This window comes from Hemiscyllium ocellatum, chromosome 42 (assembly GCF_020745735.1).
Source record: "Hemiscyllium ocellatum isolate sHemOce1 chromosome 42, sHemOce1.pat.X.cur, whole genome shotgun sequence".
In the NCBI taxonomy this organism is placed as follows: domain Eukaryota; kingdom Metazoa; phylum Chordata; class Chondrichthyes; order Orectolobiformes; family Hemiscylliidae; genus Hemiscyllium; species Hemiscyllium ocellatum.
In genome coordinates this window covers 16,101,834-16,124,587 of record NC_083442.1, presented here as the reverse complement: position 1 = coordinate 16,124,587, position 22,754 = coordinate 16,101,834, and the positions used below count along the sequence as shown (strand labels likewise).

At 47.0% G+C, this 22,754-nt stretch overlaps 1 protein-coding gene across 1 annotated transcript in view; it reads left to right on the top strand.

Annotated features, from left to right (window-relative positions):
* The window catches only part of slc28a1 (solute carrier family 28 member 1), a 49,073-nt gene that overhangs the window by 8,550 nt on the left and 17,769 nt on the right, over positions 1-22,754 (top strand). Inside the window, exons 4-12 of the mRNA XM_060853664.1 lie at positions 354-543; positions 3,072-3,213; positions 4,748-4,861; positions 6,365-6,442; positions 9,956-10,036; positions 11,937-12,017; positions 14,190-14,315; positions 15,945-16,075; positions 19,073-19,241. Coding sequence (XP_060709647.1) covers positions 354-543; positions 3,072-3,213; positions 4,748-4,861; positions 6,365-6,442; positions 9,956-10,036; positions 11,937-12,017; positions 14,190-14,315; positions 15,945-16,075; positions 19,073-19,241 — 1,112 coding nt within the window. The remainder of the gene's footprint in view (positions 1-353; positions 544-3,071; positions 3,214-4,747; positions 4,862-6,364; positions 6,443-9,955; positions 10,037-11,936; positions 12,018-14,189; positions 14,316-15,944; positions 16,076-19,072; positions 19,242-22,754) is intronic.

Here is a 22,754-nt window from a genome sequence, read left to right as displayed (position 1 = left end):
GATCTTTCTCTGCACCTTCTCTGTAGCTGTAACACTATATTCTGCGTCCTGTTCCATTACCCTGCCGTAGTTATGTAAGGAATGAATTGTCTGGTTAGTGTGCAAAACAATAATTTTCACTGTATCTCGGTACATGCAACAATAATAAATCAAATCCAATCAAAAGGTTTGGAGGCAATTTGGCTCAGTCAGAGCTCTGGAACTTCATGCCAATCCAGGTTTCAAATGGGCTCCAATATCTGACAAAGCGCAGACCTTAATGATCCACAAAACTAGAAGAAACATTAATTAATTTAATCAATTAATTAAAAGAAAATCAATGAATGCTTTGCTCTGTTACTCCCCCAACCCAGGGTTTCTAGCATTCCTCATCACTGCCTGCATACTCAACTTTCATCGGGCCATCGCCCTCTTGGTCATGACCTGTGTCGTTGCGTTCTTTGTGGTGTATGACCTCATCAAGAGATTTCTGGGAAAAAGAATCATCCATTTCTTCTCACCTGTGAGTTCGTGGCTCAAGCAACACTCTAGATGGTTTAAATGGTAAGCTGTTTCCTTTCAGACGCCTGGAAGCTTTGTGTTTCTTAACTTCAGAGAATCCCTACACAGCAGAAAGAGGCCATTCGGCCTATCAAGTCTGCATTGATCCTCCAAAGAGCATCGCCCCACAACCCCTCATTTCCCCTGGCTAATCCAACTAGCCTGCACGTCCCTGGACACTATGGGACAATGTCCCATGGCCACCCTGACCTGCACATCCTTGGACTGTGGGAGGAAACCGGAGCACCCGGAGGAAACCCACGCAGACACGGGGAGAATGTGCAAACTCCACGCAGACAGTCGCCCAAGGCTGGGATCGAACCCGGGTCCCCGGTGCTGTGAGGCAACAGTGCTAACCACTGAGCCCCCGTGATCTTGACTGAATGCTCTTGAGCCCCAATTTGGAGATGCCGGTGTTGGACTGGGGTGGACAAAGTTAAAAATCACACAACACCAGGCTATAGTCCAACAGGTTTAACACTAGCTTTCGGAGCACTTGATGAATTAAACCCGTTGGACTATAACCTGGTGTTGTGTGATTTTTAACTCTTGAGTCCCATGATGATGCTTTACAGAAAGAAACACAGTCGCATTAAACACTTATTCCTGAAGAGTGTGTAGATGGTTAAGGCCACCAAGGTGTTTGGGGAATATGGCACTGAGGTCGAGGATCAGCCATGATCACATTGAATGGTGGAGCAGGCTAGAGGGGCTAAATGGCCTCCTCCTGCTCCCAATGTCTGTGTTCCCTGGAGATGTCCGGGTGGATTTCATTGCTAATGAATCAATCTGTTTCTCCAGGAAGATGTTGGGTGCAGTGCTGGCTGATAATTGGTCCCAAGCCAGTTGGTGAAATGGAAGCAAAGGCACAGGGATTCTCCTGGACGGAGATGTTAATTCACATCTCGGCAATCTGACGGACCTCCTGACTACACCACCCCTTCCTTTAATACTGTTGAGAGGAACCAAATTAACTAACTAAACAAAAAACATCAACACACCCTTTAAAGGGGACCATCATCAGGAAAATGAATTACCAACAGAAACATAACAAATTAAGTTGAGGCGTGAATCGGGGGGTGACAATTTGATTTGCCCATCCCCCGCAGTAGCCACCTGTCATAAAGAACGACAGGGGGCAGCCCACTGTCTGTGGTCACCCCCCACCCACCCCCGATGTGGAAGAGAGATAGGAGGGCAGGTCTAATGTTCTCCCCATCTCCCACTGACCGTCTTTGCCAAAGCCCCAAAGACATCCCCCAAATTGCCCACCCATGGGGTAGCCAAACATCAGGAGCATGGGCCTGAAGTATAATCAAAGCTTAATTAGAAGCCACACACCCCCATCCCATCTCTTTAAATAATGAAGAAACACAGACTCCTCAACCCTCAGAAAATACAGGCAACCTGAAACTCTGACCTGAATCTCCCATTGCTCAGGACTGCTGCACACTCTGTTCCTTCACTCCAAATCCTGGACGGTAAATGGGAAGACTCCGTTAGAGTCCGGTCTCCACGAGACGTTTCTGCACCTTCTCGATGACCATTGGAATGTCAAGGCATGTCCGAACTATCGAACAGGATGAAGGAAGTGCAGGAACAAACTGCTCAGGAATACCCTCCGAGGGGGGTCCCTACAAGACTGCTCAAATTGTAGAGGTCCCCTTTTGATATAAGCTCAAAGCTAAACCCTTAATTAAAACTTACCCTTTTATTTTTACTTGCCTCCAGTGACAATGACCATGTCAATTGGCTGTTTCTCGTCTTGCTTGGGAGACAGTTGTTGACCCCAGATGTTAGTAAGGAGGATTTTGTAGGGTTGACAGGGGTGTGTGTGTGTGTGTGAGTATGTGTTTTTGTCTGCGTACGTGTGTCTCTGTTTCTGTGTGTGTGTGTGTCTGCGTGCATGTGTCCCTGTTTCTATGTGTGTGTGAGTGTGTGTTTTTGTCTGCATACGTGTGTCTCTATTTCTGTGTGTGTGTGTGTGTGTGTCTGCGTGCATGTGTCTCTGTTTGTGTGTGTGTGTGTGTGCGCGCGCGTGTGTGTGCGTGTATGTGCGCACACGTGAGTGAGTGTGTTTATTGAATTTTGGAGCTGTCCGATACACTATGGGGCTGCCTAAGCCCATCAGAGTCAGCCACCTTATTGTGGGCAGGGAGTCACATGTCTGCCAGATCAGGTAAGAATGGCAGATGTCCTTCCTGAAAGAACTTTAATGACACTCATTTACCCTTAATGATGTCGTTGACCTAACACTAACACATGCAAGACTATTGGTTCACAATATCCCTGTCCATTCTTTCTATGGAGGCTTGAGGTGTTCACCATCCAGGGGAGGAGTCAAGTAGGGTCTCTGTTTGAATATTTCCACAATAATCTTGTGTGCACCAAATGACCTCACCATGAACTCCCGTGCTATCTATAATATTTTAATATTCTTACAATATTTCACCTCAATCTTAACAGTGGTTAAACAAAATAATGTAAATAAAGAAATGAGGCAATTGTTTCCTCTTGTTGGTTTCCATCAGGATAATCAGCGTGTTGGCTTTGGTGGGTTTGATCACCTGGTTGGCTGTTGACACTGCGAAGAGGCCCGAGCAGTTAATCTCCTTTGGAGGGATGTGCATGCTCATCATCATACTCTTCATCTTCTCCAGAAAACATCAGGCGGTGAGTCAACTTATCCCTACGGTGTCCCACCAAACCCTGCCCCAATCAACAAGAGCCTCTCGTGGGAGATGGGAGGAGATGGGAGATGGGGGAGGGAAGATGGAGGTAGGGAGTTGATAGGAATGACATTATTAAACTGGAAAGAGTGCAGAAGAAATTTACAAGGATGTTGCCTGGGCATTCCTGCTAAAGGACTTATGCCCAAAACATTGATTTTCCTGCTCCTCGGATGCTGCCTGACCTGCTGTGCTTTTCCTGCAACGCACTCTTCAAGTCTGTTGCCTGGATTCAAGGGTCTGAGTTATAGGGAGGGGTTGGACATGCTAGGACATTTCCCTTTACAGCATAGGAGACTGAGGGGGGACCTTATAGAAGTGAATAAGATCATGAGAGGCAATGGGTAGGGTGAATGCACTCAATCTTTTTCCCAGAGTTGGGGAGTCGAGGACTAGAGGGCATCAGTTTAAGGTTCGAGGGGAAAGAATAAAAGGGAACATGAGGGGCAACTTTTTTACACAAAGGTGGTACGCATATGGAATGAGCTGCCTGCAGAAGTGGTTGAGGTGGGTACATTAACAACATTTAAAAGGCATTTGGGCAAATATATGAATAGGAAAGGTTTAGTAGGATATGGGCCATGTGCAAGGGTTAGCGTGGTTGGACATTTTGCTCAGCATGGACTCGTTTGGGCCTGTTTCTGTGCTGGAGGACTCTATGACTCTATTTGATGGGGAGAATAAGGAAAATCTGTTCTCACTGGCAGGAGGGTGGGTAAAGCCAGAAAAGATTGAAGTTCATTGATAAAGGTGACCTGGAAGTGGGCTGGGGGAGAGGGTGAGTGAAATATAGTTAAATTGGAGTTTATAAAGGTCGGGAAATCACCTCCAGAAAAGGTGATGGAAACAAATTCAGGCGGCACGGTGGCTCAGTGGTTAGCACTGCTGCCTCACAGCACCAAGGACCCGGGTTCGATTCCACCATCAGGCCATGGGGAGTTTGCACATTCTCCCCATGTCTGCGTGAGTTTCCTCTGGGGTCTTTCCACAGTCCAAAGATGTGCAGGTTTGAGTGGATTGGCCATGGGAAATGCAGGGATAGGGTAGGCAGGTGGATCTGGGTAGGATGTCCTTTGGAGGGTCAGTGTAGACTCAAATGACCTCTTTCAACACTGTATGGGTTCTATGATTCAAATTCACTAATCGCTTTGAAGAGGGAATTGGTTAATAAATGTACAGGACATCTTGCAAGGCTCTAAGAAAAGATTAGATTGATTTGCAAAGCTCTTCAATGTGCTAGCACTGAAATGATAGGCTGAATGGTTTTCTGTGCTGTGATATTCTCTGATTATATGATCAGGCCGGTAAGGAATACCACCGACATATCCCACAGGTTATGAATACTGAGCAGTTGGCTAAAAGACAAAGAAGGCTAAGCCGCAGTGAGATCCCTCTGATGCGCTGTGTGTGTGTGTTATATTGAGGAATGTTCGGAACTCCAGTCTCATTGTCACTAATTCTCACTTCCTGCTGCTCAGGTATCTTGTCGAGCTCTGTTTGTGGGACTGGGCCTGCAATTCGTTCTGGGAATCTTGATCATCAGAACGGAACCCGGCTTTCAGGCTTTCAAATGGCTGGGTGATCAAGTCCAGGTAAGAGCAACAGATCGGACATGGCCCAGAGCTGGTCTCCTCCTCAAACCAGAGCATTTCACCAGCACACTGCCATGATTCGGCATTGTCAATGCACATTCAATACAGGAATACGCATCTGGTCCCTGGGTATACACAGGGCTGAGTACACACTGGTCTGAGTACACACTGGTCCCTGGGTATACACAGGGCTGAGTACACACTGGTCTGAGTACACACTTGTCCCTGGGTATGCACAGGGCTGAGTACACACTGGTCTGAGTACACACTGGTCCTTGGGTATACACAGGGCTGAGTACACACTGGTCTGAGTACACACTGGTCCCTGGGTATACACAGGGCTGAGTACACACTGGTCTGAGTACACACTGGTCCCTGGGTATACACAGGGCTGAGTATAAACTGGTCCCTGGGTATATACAGGGCTGAGTACACACTGGTCTGAGTACACACTGGTCCCTGGGTATACACAGGGCTGAGTACACATTGGTCTGAGTACACACTTGTCCCTGGGTATACACAGGGCTGAGTACACATTGGTCTGAGTACACACTGGTCCCTGGGTATACACAGGGCTGAGTACACACTGGCCCCTGGGTACACACTGGTCTGAGTACACAATGGTCCCTGGGTATGCACAGTTCTGGGGCACACACTGGCCTGAGTACACACTAGTCCCTGGGTATACACAGGTCTGGGGCACACACTGGTCTGAGTACACATTGAGCTCTGTGCATACACAGGTCTGGGACACACATTGGTCTGAGTACAGACTGGGCCCTGGATATACACAGGTCTGGGACACACACTGGCCTGAGTACACACTCATCCCCGGGTATACACACTGGTCTGGGACACACACTGGCCTGAGTACACACTGGTCCCCGGGTATACACACTGGTCTGGGACACACATTGGTCTGAGTACACACTGGTCCCTGGGTACACACAGGTCTGGGACACACACTGGCCTGAGTACACACTGGTCCCCGGGTACACACAGGAGTGGGGACACACACTGGTCTGAGTACACACTGGTCCCTGGATATACACAGGTCTGGGACAAACACTGGCCTGAGTACACACTGGTCCCCGGGTACACACACAGGACTGGGACACACTGATCTCTGGGGTGCACTCTGGTCTAGTTTTTGGGGTACACACTAGTTTTTGGAGTGTCCACTAGTTTCTTGTGTACACACACTAGTTTCTCGGGTATGCACTGCATCTTGACCCCTTTCAGCCCCAATCTAAATCCTAGACTTGCACTCTTCAACTGACTAAAGAAGGTGGTGGGAGTTGCTGCCAATGTATCAATTAGTCGGGTGGTTTCAGAGGCAATGAGGAGACTGAGTGCAGAGACTGAATTGTCTTGGATTTAATTCTCACCCGAATGACGTTAGTCCATTCCACTCAATCACTGATTGAAAAAAAACTCAAACAGCATCACAGTAATGTTGCAGTCGTGTGTGATGTCCCGAACCTTGTCTCTTTCCTCTTGCAGGTGTTTTTGAACTACACAAAAGCAGGGTCCAGCTTTCTGTTCGGAGATGATCTCATCAATGGTCTCTTTGCATTTCAGGTCAGCCTTTCCCTTCTTTATCAATTCATATATTTTTTTGGGGCCAGTTCAAACATTAGTCACAGTGAAAATGCTAATATTGGTGATAGGAGCAAAGTACTGCAGACGCTGGAATCTGAATGGAAAGCAACAAATGTTGGAGATCACAGTAGGTCGGGCAGTATCCAGGGAGAGAGAGCAAGCTACTGTTTCGAGTCTAGATGACTCTTTATTAGAACTGACATTAGGGGGAATGGCATTTATGAAATTGTGAGGGTGAGGGGGTGGAGGAGAAAGGATGTTGAGAGTTCAGATTCAGTAATCGGAAAAATTTACAGTGTGAGGTAACTGAAATTAGACATTGAAAAATTGATTGTCTGTTAAGCCTTACATCTGTTAGAATACAGTGATAGTTTCACTTCTTTCATGTGTAAATCACAAAACCTTTTTTTAAAAAGTTGCATTCTCGGGTTAGCTGTTAACAATGGTGATAGCCAGACAATATGCCCCCTGTGTTCTCTGTCTATGCCATGATGTTTAGATTGATTCTAATCTAAAAAGTGAGATAACGGAGTTTTACATAAATTCATGCAGTTTTTGAGCTCAGAGTTCTACATGGATGCATGCAGTTTTTGAGCAAAGTACAATGTAACTCTGCAAGTACAAATTCACCCCACAAAATATATGTGTGCATGTGGGTCTTTGTCTGTTTGTGTGTGTGTGTGTGTCTGTCTGTCTGGGGTGGGGGTTGGGAGTGTGAGAAAAAATGTGTGTGTGTGTGTGCGTAGTGAGTGCAGAGTGTCTTAAGTCTGTGAGGGGGTGCATGTGTGAGTGTGGGAGTGTGTGTGTCTGTAAGGGTATGTGTGGGTGTCTGTGTGCGTGTCTGTGTGCGTGTCTGTGTCCGTATGTATGTCTGTATATAGGTAAAACAATGACTGCAGATGCTGGAAACCAGATTCTGGATTAGTGGTGCTGGAAGAGCACAGCAGTTCAGGCAACATCCAAGGAGCAGTAAAATCGACGTTTCGGGCAAAAGCCCTTCATCAGGAATAAAGGCAGAGAGCCTGAAGCGTGGAGAGATAAGCTGGGGGTGGGGAGAAAGTAGCATAGAGTACAGTAGGTGAGTGGGGGAGGGGATGAAGGTGATAGGTCAGGGAGGAGAGGGCGGAGTGGATAGGTGGAAAAAGGATATAGGCAGGTAGGACAAGTCATGGGGACAGTGCTGAGCTGGAAGTTTGGAACTAGGGTGAGGTGGGGGACGGGGAAATGAGGAAACTGTTGAAGTCCACAGTGATGCCCTGGAGTTGAAGTGTTCCGAGGCGGAAGATGAGGCGTTCTTCCTCCAGGCGTCTGGTGGTGGGGGAGCGGCGGTGAAGGAGGCCCAGAACCCCCATGTCCTCGGCAGAGTGGGAGGGGGAGTTGAAATGTTGGGCCACGGGGCGGTGTGGTTGATTGGTGCGGGTGTCCCAGAGATGTTCCCTAAAGTGCTCTGCTAGGAGGTGTCCAGTTTCCCCAATGTAGAGGAGACCATATTAGGAGCAACGGATACAATAAACGAGATTGGTGGATGTGCAAATAAATGTATGTGCGTACAGGAGTGTGTGTGTGTGTGTGTGTGTGTGTGTGTGTGTGTGTGTGTAGGAGTATCTGTGTGTGTGTGTGTGTATAGTGCAATGGAGTCACCTGTAGTGTGACATGAACCCAAGGTCCTGGTTGAGGCCCTCCCTATGGGTATGGAACTTGGCTATCAGCCTCTGCTCGGCCACATTTCACTGCTGCCTGTCCCAAAGTCCGCCTTGGAGGATGGTCACCTGAAGGTCCGAGGTTGAATGTCCTGGACCACTGAAGTGTTCCCCAACTGGGAGGGAACACTCCTGTCTGTTGATTGCTGTGTGGTGCCCGTTCATCCGTTGTCGTAGCCTTTTCTCGGTTTCCCCAATGTACCATGCCTCTGGGCATCCTTGTCTGCAACGTATAAGATAGACAACGTTGGCTGAGTCAACATTCAGAAAGTTGCAAAGTGCCTAGTGTGGAGATGAGATGTTGTTCCTCCAGTTAGTGCTGGGATTCACTGGAACACTGCAACATACTGAGGCAGACATGTGGGATTGAGCAGGGCTCTGTGTTCAAACGACTAGCCATCAGAGGCTGAGGACATGTTGTGCACAGACAGTTACAGATGTTGGCAGAAAGCAATGTTTTCTGATGTGCTGATACATGTTTATGATTTAATCCAGCAATAATTCCAGTTAATTGTGTTTCTTCCCTGAGGTGTGAGTGTCATTAGCAGGGAGAAAATGAGGACTGCAGATGCTGGAGATCCGAGTTGAGAGGGTGGTGCTGGAAAAGCGCTGCCGGTCAGGCAGCATCTGAGGAGCAGGAGAATCCATGTTTCAGGCATAAGCACTTCATCAGGAATGAGGCTTGGGGCCCAAGGGGGCTGAGGGATAAAGTGGGAGGGGGTGGGGCTGGGGGCGGGGGAAGGTAACTGGGAATGTGATAGGTAGATGAAGGTGGGGGTGAAGGTGATAGGTCAGAGTGGAGGGAGGAGTGGATAGGTGGGAAGGAGGCAAGGCCAGAGTTTGGTATGCTCCCTAATTGCCCTTAAACTGGGTGGTTTACTCTGATATTTCAGAGGGCAGTTAAGAATCTGATCTCCAGCATCTGCAGGCCTCACTTTCACCCTGTTTGAATGGTGTCACCAAGGTGCAGCATGTAGCTGTGAAAGACAGGCTCATGAGGAGGACATGGTAGTTAACGGTACCACACAACCCACGCAGGGCCCAAGGAAGGCTCTCCTCTGCCATTACCATGGCTACCTCGAGGACCCCGGTTGGCCTATGATTCCTGAGCTGGAGCTGGATTCCCAACTTGGGGAATGAAAAGGCAGAGTTAGGCAGGAGTTTGTGACCAAAGATGTGAGTCTAGGCAGCCATTGCTGAACAGTGGGAGAACTGAGTTGCCCTTTTTGCCAATGGCACCTGAATGTCACTCGGACAGTTCTTCAGCTCTCTCTGATGGGGAGGCGATGGCCTAGCAGTATGATTGACCGACTGTTAAGCCAGAAACCCAGGTAATGTTCTGAGAACCCAAGTTCGAATCATGCCATTAGGAGATAGCGGAATTTGAATTCAATGAAAATCTGGAATTAAGAGTTTAATGTTGGCAATCAATCTATTGCCAATCATTAGAAAAACCCATCTGGTTCACTGATGTCCTTTAAGTAAGGAAACTGCCATCCTTACCTGGTCTGGCCAACATGTGGCTCCAGACCCACAGTAATGTCATTGACTCTTAACTGACCCCTGGGTTATTAGGGATGGGCAATTAATCGTGACACTCTTATCCAGTGAATGAATTTTAAAAACGTGGATGTAGGAAGCTCTGGCAGTGTAGTGCTCCCACAGTACTGCAGTGTCACTGTGGGTCACACCCTCAAACCCTCAAAGCGTTCCCCCACCTCTATACAGGTTTACTGTGTTACCTCGTTCTCTCTCATTCTGATGCTCCAACTCTTTCTCTCTCGGTCCACAGGCCCTACCGATTGTGGTCTTCTTCAGCTGTGTGATGTCCATTCTCTACTACCTGGGTGCAATGCAGTGGCTGATTATAAAGGTATAGTCCAGGAGCAGGCCATTCAGCCAAACGATCCAATACTAACCTTTACGCTGCACAGGATTTCCTCCCACCTCATGCTAACATAACCCATGAATTCTTTATCGGGCCTTCCATCAAACATTCTCTTCAGCTACTCCTTGTGGTAGCTAGTTCCATATTCTAGCCTGTCCCTGGCTGGAAAGTTGTCTACTCTTAGATTTGTCTAATATTTATAACTTTTGGACTACAAGTGACGTCATCCTCATCAAGTCTACCTTGCATCAAATCCATTGATCACTTTGAAGACCTCGATAATGATATCCCTCAATTTTTCCTAAGGCTGAAAAAATACTTTCATTGTGATGGGGTAATGGAGTGAGGATGCTGAAAATGTGAAACAAACACAGAAATTGCTGGAGAAACTCAGTAGGTCTGGCATCGTCCGTGCAGAGAGAAGCAGAGTTAATGCTTTGAGTTCACTATGATGCTTCTTCAGATTCGCGTCCTGAATCCATGCGGGTGGGCAGTGAGACTGCACTGGTGACTGTCATCGGGAGTCCTTCCTAACTGTGGGCTCACTCCTCCCCCCAAATAGGAATGGCAGGCTGAGCTCAGCCAGAGATCTTAGACTCCCTACTGTGTGGGAATAGGCCATTCGGCCAAACAAGTCCACACCGACCCTCCGAAGAGTCTCCCACCCAGACCCATTCCCCCCACCCTGTTATCCCTGACTAATGCACCTAGCCTGCACATCCCTGAACACTACGGGCAATTTAGCTTGGTCAGTTCACCTCACCTGCACACCTTTGGATTGTGGGAAGAAACCGGAGCAAACCCTCGCCAACACAGGGAGAAGGTGCAAACTCCACACAGACTATTGCCCGAGGTGAGAATTGGATCTGGGTCCCTCGTGCTGTGAGGCAGCAGGGCTAATCGCTGAGCCGCCATGCTGTCTAAGGAGAGTCAGACTGGACCCGAGGCGTTAACTTTGTTTCTCTCTCCACAGGAGCTGCCAGACCTGCTGAGTGTCTCCAGCTCGTTGTAACTCTCTGTTTGTTTATGCTTTCATCATACTTGAGTCAAACAGGACTTGGAGCAACACCAGGCCCTTGAGTCCTATTTTGGAAGAAGGACATGGCTAATGCAGTTAGCGACCCTCGCATTCCCATCTGTCCCTGTGACCTTTCACTCTCTCGTCAAGCAAGAACCTACCTGTTGTTGTTGTGTCGCCATTGTCTTACTAGACCATAGGGGCTGCTCTCTCATTAGAGAGGGAAGCAACTGCTGGTGATTTAACCTGAGGACCACCAGACCTCAGGCGAGGGGAGAGGTTGAGAAGGAGAGTCCTTCATGATAGCCTCAAACCAGTGATAGGAATTGAACCCATGCCGTTGGCAACATGCTGCTTTGTAATCCAGCCAACTGAGCTAAACCGATTCCCAAGAGGCTACCTACATCAACCTTGGGACAGTACCAGTGAGCTGAGAGAAGCCAGGGCCTGACAGGGTACAGTGAAGGCCATTTGCACATGGCGCTGATACTGTCCCACTGGCCAAGTTGTGGCTGAACTGCACCACCATTGCTGAGTGTGGAACATGGTTGCCCACACCCAGGCTCCGTGGCACGATGATCGGTTGATAAGGGCATTCCCAATCTGGGAGTACAAAGGTTGTTGCTTGACGTTTCGTTATGACAGGGCGGGTGTGAATGAGGAGTCAGCAGCTGATAGCGAAATGAAGTAAAGTGCACTACCCAGTGGACAGAGGCCGCTGTCCCTCCCTGCACACTAACCTGCCACTCGACCCTGAACCTTTGACCTTCCAATGTATTAAACAACAAGTCACTGCTGTATACAATTCCATTCCACTTGTGCGATACCTTTAATTGTATTTCTGTTTTTATTTTTTTCTCGAGTCAGATTGCGTGGTTGATGCAGGTTACCATGGGAACATCAGCTACAGAGACTCTGAGCGTCGCTGGCAATATCTTTGTGGGGCAGGTATGAGCAAAGGTGAAAATTCTTTTCTGGTTATGGGACAGGCTTTTCCATTGTCACTAGGCCTGCCCCTTGTTTGTCATCACAGTGACCAAGGCCTGAGAGAGAATTTGAGGTTTAATGTTTGTGAGAAGATTTGTAGCTCGGGTGCTCATTGTTGTGGTTCTGTTCGCCGAGCTGGGAATTTGTGTTGCAGACGTTTCGTCCCCTGTCTAGGTGACATCCTCAGTGCTTGGGAGCCTCCTGTGAAGCGCTTCTGTGATCTTTCCTCTGGCACTTGTAGTGGTTTGAATCTGCCGCTTCCAGTTGTCAGTTCCAGCTGTCCGCTGCAGTGGTCGATATATTGGGTCCACGTCGATGTGCTTATTGAGGTTAAAGTCAAAATCAAGAGGGTGTGGTCAGTGTAGATAGGGAGGGACCATTCCCACATGTAAAACACATACTTCACACCCCAACGCTAAACCTAACCCTTAATCTAACTATAACCTTATCCCTAACCCTAAACACAATCTGAACCACAATCTGAACTCCCACCCCAACCCCAACACTAATCCTAACCCTAACCCATCCTAACTGAAAATGTGTTGCTGGTTAAAGCACAGCAGGTCAGGCAGCATCCAAGGAACAGGAAATTCGAACCCCAACCCTAAACCTAACCCTAATCCATCCTAACCCCAACCCTAAACCTAACCCCAACTGTAACCCTAACCTATTCTAACCCTAACCCTAACTCAACCCTAATTCTAAGCCAAACTGTAACCCTAACCTATCCTAATCCCAAACCTAATATTAACCCCAACTTTAACCCTAACCCATCCTAACCCAAACCTTAACCCCTAACCCCAATTGTAACCCTAACCCATTCTAAATCCATCCCTAACCCTAATGCCAGCTGTAACTCTAACCCATCCTTAACCCTAACCCCAACCCTAACCCTGACCCTAACCCCAACCCTAACTCTAACCCCAACCCTAACTTTAACCCCAAGCCTAACCCCAACCCCAACCCAACCCTAACTCTAAATCTAACCCTAACCATTTTGACATTATTGGTGAACAAAACGGATATTTCAGAAGTAATGACTTGCCTCAGACAGCGATTGGTTAGGATATGGAATGCACTGCCTGAGACTATAGTTGAGGCAAGTTCAGTCAGAGCTTTCATAGAGTCAGGGAGGTCTACAGCACGGAAACAGGCCTTTCGGCCCAACTTGCCAATGCTGCCCAATTTTAATCTAATCCCATTTGCCTGCATTTGGTCCATATCCCTCCATACCTATTCCATCCAGGTACCGCAGGAGAGGTGATTTCCTGGACTATTAATCCAGAGACCCAGGTAATGTTCTGGAAGCCAGGTCCAAATCCTGCCATGGCCTATAGTGGAATTTGATTTCAATAAAAATCTGGAATAAGAGTCTAATCATGACCATGAATCCATTGTCAATTCTTGTTCACTAAGTGCCTTTAGGGAAGGAACTCTGCCATCCTTAACAGGTTTGGCCTACATGTGACTCCAAACCCACAGCGATGAGGTTGACTCTTAACTGCCCCTGGGCAATTAGGGATGGGCAATAAATGCTGACCTAGGCAGTGACACCCACATCCCATGAATGAATTTTAAAAAACCTCTAAAAAATTCTTAAATGAAAAAGATTGTACTTGCCTCCGCCACTACCTCTGGCAGCCTGTTAAGACACTCACCACCCTCTGTGTGAAAACATTGCCCCTCTGGACTCTTTCGTATCTCCGTATCTCTCCTTTCTCAGCTTAAACCCACACCCTCTAGTTTTAGACACCCCTACCCTGTGGAAAGATTGTTGCCTATCTAACTTATCTATGCCTGTCATGATTCATAAACCTATATAAGGTCACCTCTCAGTCTCCTACCCTCCAGGGAGAAAAGTAAGGGCACTTCAAAAGAGAATTTTGAGAAAAAAAGACAACGCAGGGTGCGGGGAGAATGGCAATTGCTTGTTTGGAGAGCTAGTGCAGACAGGATGGGCTGAATAGCCTGAATCTCTGCACTGTAACAATTCTGAGAACTGTTCGATGATGTGGGACGGTGTTAAAAGTTCGAGCTTTACCTTCTGCACTTGTTGTGGTTGTGACGGATTGGGTCTTCTTCCAGATGAGGCGCTTGTAACACAACCGTGAAGGGTCATTGGTTTTATTTCAGACAGAGTCGCCACTCCTCATCCGGCCATACTTGCCTGAGATGACCAAGTCTGAGATGCACGCTGTAATGACTGGAGGGTTCGCCACAATTGCTGGCAGTGTCCTTGGGGCTTACATCTCCTTTGGGGTAAGTGTGCTCTCGCTGCTCAGGATCTTCCTCCACATGTTACTCGTGCCCTGTTTATCGCTCACAACACCCCCTCCACCTGTACCCTCCGCACAAAGGGTAATAGGAAGCTGGGACTTTATCTCCCAAAAAGCTGTGTACTTAGTAATTACTAAAGAAATGTCAGATCTCAGGCGGATCCTTTTCAATATGCAAGTGTATTACAGGCTTACATAGCATATTCGAATGAAGATCAGAATCATTCATGATTCACCAGAATGACAGAACAGGCTCCAGAGGCCGAATGGCCTACTCCTGTGAATTGAGCTATCAATGACCTTTTTACCAATCAGATGTGCACCATGTGGATTGCCTCACATTCTGTAATGTCAAACCAAACACTAAACAGCATGCCAAACAGGCTAAAGGCACAAGTCAGATTTATTTGTATGAATTAGAATTACACTGAAGCTAAAGACAGCAGAATTTTTAAAACTTGGTGATTATTTACAAAGCAAGCAAAGCTGAAAAAGTCACTCAAGGTTTTAAAGCACTTTATTCAAAGTATATTTGTACACAATCCAAGTGACTTTGAGAATCTATGATATATTGTTCTTGAGCAATATGTATATTTTTGCCATCCCAATTCAGTCATAGTTAAATTCTTGAACAAAGCCAAACATGTGTACTTGCCCTGGCCCCTCTAAAGAAGCCCAAAATGTTTCTCAATTTGCATACATTTTTTTGTGGAGTAGGGAGAAATCCTGTTTCACCCCACTCCCTTTCAGAAGAGTTACCGAGCTGAGTGATGCCATTTCTGGTTTTCTATATGTCAGCCCAGGTTACATATACCATTTAAAGTTGGGCTCTGTTGAATCAGATATCTTGAAGTTTATTTGCAGCACTTGATATTTATATAAGGCTGCAAGACCACAGGATGACACTCAGTCTGTGTTCTGGACTTGTTAATGTTACTGTACATTATGCACAGATAACCAACTGACTCCATTACACAGAGAGAGTGAGGCAGGTCCCTTTTTGCTAAAACATTGGACATTGTGAGATCATGGAACTGTATTATAGTTACAGGCCTATCCGATCTGGAATCTATATAATGGCATACTGGACTTGTATAATACTGCTCTTTACCCTGACACCACTCAGGATGTGACTGGCATCCAACAGAGTAGGATACTGCCACTAACCTCAGTGTAAAGCATTTGCAAATATTGAATGCTCTTCAAAATAGAGGCCTGGTAGTTTAATCGGCTGGGTTTATGTAGCGTCAAAAAGTGTGGTGCTGGAAAAGCACAGCCGGTCAGGCAGCATCCGAGCGGCAGGAGAGTCAACATTTTGAGCATAAGCTCTTCATCAGGAATGAAGGACAAATGCTCGAAACGTTGATTCTCCTGCTGCTCAGATGCTGCCTGACCGGCTGTGCTTTTCCAGCACCACACGTTTTGACTCTGATCTCCAGTATCTGCAGTCCTCACCTTCTCCTGGGTTAATGTAGCTCCACTTCCAAATGCAGAATACGACTCCAATCTTATTTTTTGAAATAATCCCTGGGTTATCAGAAAAGCGACAGGTTATTCAAATACTTTTCAATCCATTGTTTCAATCTGGTCATGTTCTGATCTCCTTTTACAGATTAGTGCCTCCAGTCTGATTGCAGCATCAGTGATGGCAGCCCCTTGTGCACTGGCTCTGTCAAAGCTCAGCTACCCAGAACTCGAAGAATCCAAGTTCATGAGTCAAGAAGGAGTGAAGCTAGACTGTGGGTGTGTGACATTAGACTCCAATTTAATAGTGATCACCACATTATGTTATTGGGTAAAAGACTTTAGGCTGTCTTCATTATGTCAGCTCAAGGCTCTGATTTCAAAGAAATGGCACAAAGATTTCAACTCAGACCGATTGGAGTGAAAATTTGATAATTTGCCAGCCAAGAGGATCTCAGAGTCCAATTTCCTTGGGTGTATCTCCTGCTCTCTGTCCTACCCATTTAGGGTGGCACTGTGGTTAGCACTGATGCCTCACAGCATCAGGGGCCCGCGTTCAATTCCAGCCTCAGGCAATTGACTGTGTGGAGTTATCCGATGAGGAAAGACTGGGCAGGTTACACTTGTATATGTTGGAGTTTAGAAGATTAAGAGACAACTTGATTATAACATACAGGAATCTGAGGGATTATGGCACAGTGCATGTGGAGAGGATGTGTTCTTCATGTGAAGATTCTACAGTGGCACAGTGGTTAGCACGGCTGCCTCACAATGTAAGAGACCCGGGTTCAATTCCAGCCTCAGGCGACTGTCTGTGTGGAGTTTGCACTCTCTCCCTGTGTCTGTGTGGGTTTCCTCCAGGTCATCCCACAATCCAAAGATGCAGGTTATATTGTTCAGGGTTGTGTAGGTGAGGTGCACTATTCACTGGTAAATGTAGAATAATAGGGAAGGGGAGCGGGTCTGGGTGGGATACTCTTCAGAGGGTCGGTGTAGACTTGTTGGGCATAATAGCCTATTTCCATTGATATAGATGCCATCAATGAAACTGGAATCTTTTTTCTAAAAAGAAACTTGCCACTTAAAGTTGAGATGAAAATTTCTATCAGGCAAAGGGCTGAGAGACTTTAGTAGTTTCAACCTCAAAAGGTGGTTCAAGTCAAGACGTTAGAGCATTTCTCACAAGTGTTGGACAGAATCTTGGTGTGTGTGTGTGTGTGTGTGTGTGTGTGTGTGTGTGTGTGTGTGTGTGTGTGTGTGTGTGTGTGTGTGTGTGTGTGTGTAAGGGGGTGTTTGGGGATGTGAGGTGTGGTGAACGGTTATCATGGGAATGTAGAGTCATCTGGTCATTGGTGATGTAATTGAATGCTGGATTAAGTTCAAAAGGCAGATTGGTCTCCTTCAATTCACAACATCAAAAACCAACAGAGGGAAGCAATTATATTGTGACACTGCAAGTCCCACGTGAAATCAAGATAACCCTAAACCTAACCCTAACCCTAACCCTAACTGTAAACCTAACCATAAACCTAACCCAAACCTAAATCCTAACCCTAACCCTAAACCTAACTCTAACTCTAAGCCTAACACCAACTCTAATTCTATTCCTAACCCTAATCCTAACTGTAACCCTCACCCTAACTCTAACTGTAAACCTAATCCTAATCCTAACCCTAAACCTAACCCAAATGCTAACTATAATCCTCACCCTAATCCTAACTGTAAACCTAATCCTAATCCTAACCCTAAACCTAACTATAACACAAACCCTAATCCTAACCATAACCCAAACTCTAACCCTAACCCTAACTGTAACTCTAATCCTATCCTAACCGTAACCCTAACCTTAACCCTAACCCTAACTGCAACCCTAACCCTAGCCCTAACTGTAACCCTAACCCTAACCTTAAACTTAACCCTAGCCCTAACTGTAACCCTAACCCTAACTGTAACCCTAACTGTAACCCTAAACCTAAAGTTAATCTCCCAGTCAGCCACTCCTGGAGACCTCATTGCCATCAGTAGCCGGGATTGATCACATACGTACACAGATTTTACTCCTGTAACTATCCTTGCCACAGGGAAAGTGCTTTAATGGACTGGGACTGGGGAATCAGTAACTTAAACAGACCCCTTACAGCATGGTAGGATACCCTTCAGCCCACTGTGTCTATACCAGCTCCCCAAATGAACAATTCACCTGGTGCCTTCCTCCTATCTTGTCCCCTTGAAGTACATTAGTGAACCAGATGGGTTTTTCCAACAACTGACAATAGTTTCATGGTCATCATTAAGGTCTTAATTTCAGACGTTTTTTAAAATTGAATTCATATTCCACTGAGTTCGCAGTATATTACCCATGTGTCCCCCCACCCCCAACAACCCACCCTCCCCGCCTGGCACCTTCCCCTGCCACCACAGAAATTGCAAAACCTGCGTCCACACCTCCTCCCTCACCTCCATCCAAGGCCCCAAAGGAGCTTTTCACATCCATCGCCGTTTCACCTGCACATCCACCAATATCATTTATTGTATCCGTTGCTCCCGATGCGGTCTCCTCTACATTGGGGAGACTGGATGCCTCCGAGCAGAGCGCTTCAGGGAACATCTCTGGGACACCCGCACCAATCAACCACACCGCCCCGTGGCCCAACATTTCAACTCCCCCCTCCCACTCTGCCAAGGACATGGAGGTCCTGGGCCTCCCCACCGCCGCTCCCTCATCACCTGACACCTGGAGTAAGAATGCCTCATCTTCCGCCTCGACCCTCCAACCCCAGAGCATCAATGTAGATTTTACCACTTTCCTCATTTCCCCTCCCCCCACCTTACCCTAATTCCAAGCTTCCAGCTCAGCACCATCCTCATGACCTGTCCTTCCTGCCAATCTTCCTTCCCACTTATCCGTTCCACCCTCCTCTCTGACCTATCACCTTTACCGCCACCTCCATCCACCTATTGTACTCTCAGCTACCTTCCCCCCAGCCCCACCCCCTCCCATTTATCTCTCCATCCCCCGAGGCTCCCAGTCTCATTCCTGATGAAGGGCTCCAGCCCAAAACATCGATTCTCCTACTCCTCGGATGCTGCCTGACCTGCTGTGCTTTTCCAGCAACATACTCTCAACTCTGAATCAATAGTCGTGCGCTAATGCCACAAGGTCGCTGCATCCCCTCTGTTGCATTCCTCAATCAGGAGAAAAGTGGATTGTCTGTCACTCCAGTTCCACACTGGAGTGAGTGTAATGTTTCTCTTTCCTTTGACCCCCACTTCCAGAGGAGAACAGAATATTCTAGAAGCTGCAAGTAATGGTGCCTCAGCCTCCATTGGTCTGGTTGCGAATATTGCTGTGAACCTCCTGGCATTTCTGGCAATTCTAGACTTTTTAAACGCGGCTCTGTCCTGGTTCGGAGGGATGGTGGACTACCCAGAGCTTAGCTTCCAGGTACGGTATAACTATTTCACCATCTGCAGCTGAACCAATCAGAACCTCTGCCTGATGTACAGGCCCGAACACCGCATCACCTAACCAAGACTATTCTCACAGAGACAGTCTCTGGTCATTTACCAGGTTGCAGCTACAGAGAGAGGGATCATGGCAATGCAGTAAGCCGAAATAAGTGTGAAATCACCCGAGGAACGCAATAAAATGGAATCTTTTGTTCAAACAAAAGAATGAGCTATAAGGAGAGGCTGGGCAAGCTAGGGTGGTTTTCTCTGGAGCAGTGGAGGCTGAGGGGAGAACTGATAGAAATTATGAGACTCCTGATGTGGAGGAGCCAGTGTTGGACTGGGGTGGACAAAGTTAAAAATCAACCATTCCTGATGAAGGGCTTTTGCCCGAAAGGTAGATTTTCCTGCTCCTTGGAAGCTGCCTGACCTGCTGTGCTTTTCCAGCACCACTCTAATCTTGACTCTAAAGTTAAAAATCACACAACACCGGGTTATAGTCCAACAGGTTTGTTTGGAAGCACTAGCTTTTGGAGCGCTGCTCCTTCATCAGGTGGTTGTGGGGTATACGCCAAGCTAGTGCTCCTGTTGGACTATAACCTGGTGATTCTCCTGCTCTTCAGATGCTGCCTGGCCTGCTGTGTTTTTCCAGCACCACATTTTTCAACTCTATAACCTGGTGTTGTGTGATTTTTAACTTTTTAACTATGAGAGGGGTTGATGGTCAGAGTTTTCTTCTCATAATTGGAATGAGATGAGAGGGGGAAAGTTTTAAAGAGATGTGAGAGACAAGTCTTTTTCCACAGAGAGTGGGAGGTGGGAGGTGGAGGCAGATATGATAGGGGTGTTTAAGGGGCTTTTACATAAGCGCATGCAAGGAATGGAGGGATATTCATTCATTTGGCTGATGTAAGTCATTGCTTTCACAATTGATTCCATTTCAAGACATTCCTTGGTGATTTCCCATTTATTTCAGCTTACGGATTGCCATGGTAACTGGAAACTGCTGGAAACCGGCAAATGATTTGAGTTCGGAAGAGACTCTGGATGCAAAACATTAACTCGGTTTGTCTGTCTCTGTACAGATGTTTCCTGAAGAAGGGCTCATGCCCGAAACGTCGACTCTCCTGCTCCTTGGATGCTGTCTGACCTGCTGCGCTTTTCCAGCAACACATTTTCAGCTCTGTACAGATGTTGCTGAGTTTAGAAGCATAGAATCCCTACAGTTTTGAAAAGAGGCCCTTCAGCCCAACAAGTCCACACCGACCCTCCAAAGAATCACCCACCCAAACCCATTCCCCTATCCCTATATTAACCTCTGACTTGTACACCTAACCTACACATCCCTGAACACTACAGGTAATTTAGCACTGCCAATTCATCTGCCTTGCACATCTTTGGACTGTGGGAGGAAACTGGAGCACCTGGAGGAAACCCACGCAGACATGGGGAAAATGTGCAAACTCCACACAGTCGCCTGATGGCGACCGAACTAGGTCTTTACTGCTGGTAACCACTGAGACACCGTGCCACATTTCTCAAACACCTTCTGTGTTTGTTACCTGTCGGACTTTATTCATGATGTGCTTTCTATTTCAGGCAGTCCATCTGCTTGAGCTTTTCACAGTGCTCCCAGGGAAAAAGCTTTCCTGCCCTGGTCCTCAGTCACCAATCTTCCATACGATATCTGTAACTTTTCATCCTGGACCTCTCAGCTGTTGGAAACAGTTTTGTCTGATCACTAAGTCCCATCCCATCATAATTGAAAAATTGCTACGAAGCGAACAGCAGAGTCTCCCCTGTCCATCTTACCAGGCAGTATCCTGAAACCCTTCTCTGTTAATTGCCTCAGCATTCCTCCAACAAGTCAGCAAGTTCACGCACGACGCCAACTGCACTCTTACTGAGGTCATACATAGACTTCTCATCACATTCCAAAAGGATTATGGAACTATAGTCACAAAATCCTACAGCACGGAAACCAACCCTTCAGTCTAACCGGAACATAATCCCAAACCAAACTAGTCCCACCTGCCTGCTCCTGGCCTCCAAACCTTTCCTATTCATGTACTTATCCAAATGTCATTTAAATATTGTAACTGTATCCACATCCACCACTTCCTCTGGCAGTTCATTCCATGTAAAGACCACTCCCTATGTAAAAAGAATTGCCCTTCATGTCATAGCGTAATAGAGATGTACAGCATGGAAACAGATCCTTTGGTCCAACTCGTCCAACTCGACCAGATATCCCAACCCAATCTAGTCCCACCTGCCAGCACCCGGCCCATATCCCTCCAAACCCTTCCTATTCATATACCCATCCAAATGCCCCTTAAATGTTGCAATTGTACCAGCCTCCACCACATCCTCTGGCAGCTCATTCCAGACACGTACCACTCTCTCTGAGAAATGTGCCCCCTCATCTGGAAATCCCCCACCCTTGGGAAAAGATATCTCCCAATCACCTTATCCATGCCCCTCATTATTTATAAACCTCCACATAGGAGACACTGGACTTGAAACCTTAATTCTGTTTCTCTCTTCACAGATGCTGCCAGACCCGCTGAGTTTCTCCAGCAATCTCTGCTTGTGTTACTGATTTCCAGCATCCACAGTTCCCTCGCTGTGTGTGGGTCAGGCTGGGAGTAGCGGGGGGTGTTGGAGGCTGGAATTTCTATCCTCACCCCGGCTTCCACCACTTCCTGTGACAGTGGGTTCCACACCCTCACCACTCTGTGCTAACCTCAATCGGAGATAGTGACCTCATTACCCCCTCAGCGATTTGTTCAGCAAAGCTCTGTCATCATCTTCCTGATTGTAACAGTGTAATCTTTGACCGTGTCGACCGGGAATCGCGGTGTCACTGAGATTTCACTCAGATTGTGGTAACTCTGATCAGCGCTAACTTTGAGGGCTGTGTCAAGTTCAGGCCAAGTTCTTCCAATAGTGCTCACTGCCTCATGATGATGGGGTTTGTGGTTGAGATCATTGCTTGAATAATCCAGTCTAAAAACTGGAATAATATCTGTGTGTTACCCATGAGACATTAAGTGCTGTGTCAAGTGGGGGGTGAACTATGCTACCCCACCATCATGAAGGAGATCTCCATCGGTGTGCTGTTCAACCCTTTATCCCTCAACCAACGTTGCACGAAATAGATTACTCAGTCATTGCCAGTTGTGAGAACTTGCTGTTAATAACTTGGCAAATACATTTCCTGTAACTGTTAGAGGAAGGAGATTATTAAACTGGAGAGGGTTCAGGAGAGACCGACCAGGATGTTGCCAGGTATGGAGGGTTTGAGTTTTAAGGAGAGGCTGGATAGGTTTTTCCCTCTGGAGCGTAGGAGGATCCTCATGTACGTCTGTCTTTGGGAAGGTGTTAGAGTTTTAATAAAGGCTGTGATAGCAGAGCATTTAGAAACTCGTACAGTAAGAAAGCAGAGTTGGCATAGTTTCTCAAAGGGGGGTGCATTCTGCCTGACAAATTAATTCCAGCTCTTTAA